This window comes from Phalaenopsis equestris, unplaced genomic scaffold (assembly GCF_001263595.1).
Source record: "Phalaenopsis equestris unplaced genomic scaffold, ASM126359v1 Scaffold000414, whole genome shotgun sequence".
Taxonomy (NCBI): Eukaryota; Viridiplantae; Streptophyta; class Magnoliopsida; order Asparagales; family Orchidaceae; genus Phalaenopsis; species Phalaenopsis equestris.
Window position 1 is genome coordinate 147,223 of NW_018164855.1, and position 1,512 is coordinate 148,734.

At 39.0% G+C, this 1,512-nt stretch overlaps 1 protein-coding gene across 1 annotated transcript in view; it reads left to right on the forward strand.

Annotated features, from left to right (window-relative positions):
- The window catches only part of LOC110027137 (GDSL esterase/lipase LTL1-like), a 2,503-nt gene extending 1,090 nt beyond the window's left edge, over positions 1 to 1,413 (forward strand). The window contains exons 4-5 of the mRNA XM_020728443.1: positions 656 to 908; positions 1,010 to 1,413. Of these exons, the coding sequence (XP_020584102.1) occupies positions 656 to 908; positions 1,010 to 1,242 (486 nt within the window). The 3' untranslated portion in view covers positions 1,243 to 1,413. The remainder of the gene's footprint in view (positions 1 to 655; positions 909 to 1,009) is intronic.
- The last annotated feature ends 99 nt before the right edge of the window (positions 1,414 to 1,512 follow it).

The following is a 1,512-nucleotide window of genomic DNA, read 5'->3' on the forward strand; positions in this document are numbered from 1 at the left end:
TTAAGATATTAGGATTTAGTAAATCCCGTAAATCTAAATTTACTAAATTCTAAATGAGTTAAATCTGAAAATTTTTCAGACAATGAATTTACTGAATCCTGTAAAAAACTGTTTGGTAATTTCAGTAAAGATTTAAGAAGTCGTTATGATTGTTGAAGACGATCGTAAGCCTGCAAGGTTAAATCCCAAGCCCCATGAAATTAAATCCACCTTTCCGAGATTTAGGGGCTATTTGGGAGCCGCTTTTAGGCATGATTTATGCTAAATCCTGCCAAACTGTAGAATTTCATAAATCCTACAGGTTCTTAAACGGGTTTTGCCTTAAATCTAGGATTTATCAAATCCCGTTGGGGGTCAAGTTTATGGGATTCAAAGAAGTTGAAGAGAGATTTAATGAATCCTATTAAAAATGGCAAATAATTTTTTTGAATTTATTAAGATCTACTTATTAACATAATTTCCAGGATTTAACCTCTATAAGATTTCACAAATCTCAATTTTGAAGATTTACGCTCCCTTAAAATTTACTGGATTTACAGTCTTAAACAGTGTCATTCAAAGTTACGGCAAAATCGCTTAAATTCTTCGTCAATCCTGGGTTAAATCCGTTGCCGGACAGGTTGATGATACATATTTATATGAATTTAATGTGCAGAGGATTTATGAACTGGGAGCGCGGCGGGTTCTGGTGACCGGAACCGGTCCGCTGGGCTGTGTTCCGACGGAGCTTGCTCTGAGAAGCCGGAATGGAGAGTGCGACCCGGAGCTGCAGCGCGCCGGCGATCTCTTCAACACCCAGCTTCTACAGACCCTCAGAGACCTCAACACAAACATCGGCACAGATGTTTTTATAGCAGCCAATGCGTTTAAGATGCACATGGACTTCATCACCAACCCCGAATCCTACGGTGAGAACAAAGCTCCAATCTTTTTTCTAATAAAAGCCCTAAAAAATCAATCTTTGCAGTAGAGGAAGCAATCATGCTGAATTTGGGAGTTTTAATGGCAGGTTTTGAGACGGCGAAGGTGGCGTGTTGCGGGCAGGGGGCGTATAATGGAGTCGGACTGTGCACGATTGCGTCCAGCGTGTGCCCTAATCGGGATACGTATGCGTTCTGGGATCAATTTCACCCGAGTGAGAAAGCGAACAGGATTATTGTGAGCCAATTCGTGACTGGTTCGGTGGACTACATGAATCCCATGAATTTGAGCACCATCTTAGAGTTGGATGCGAGGACTTGAAGGAATATATACAGACAGCGTTTCCCATTGTGTTTTTTTTTTAGTTATTTTGGTTGTTTTTTAGGGTTTGGTTGGAGAAGATGAGGGTGAGATGGTGATTTAAAGTATAAATAAAGGGTTTTAATGGGTTATGAACTCTTCAAGGCAATGTTATTATTATTATTATTTCTATCTGAATTTGTTGTTTGGAACCGGGGAATTACATAATATAGATTACCCGAAATTTGATATTTACAAATCAATCACTCTTTTTCGTCTATTTTTCAAATT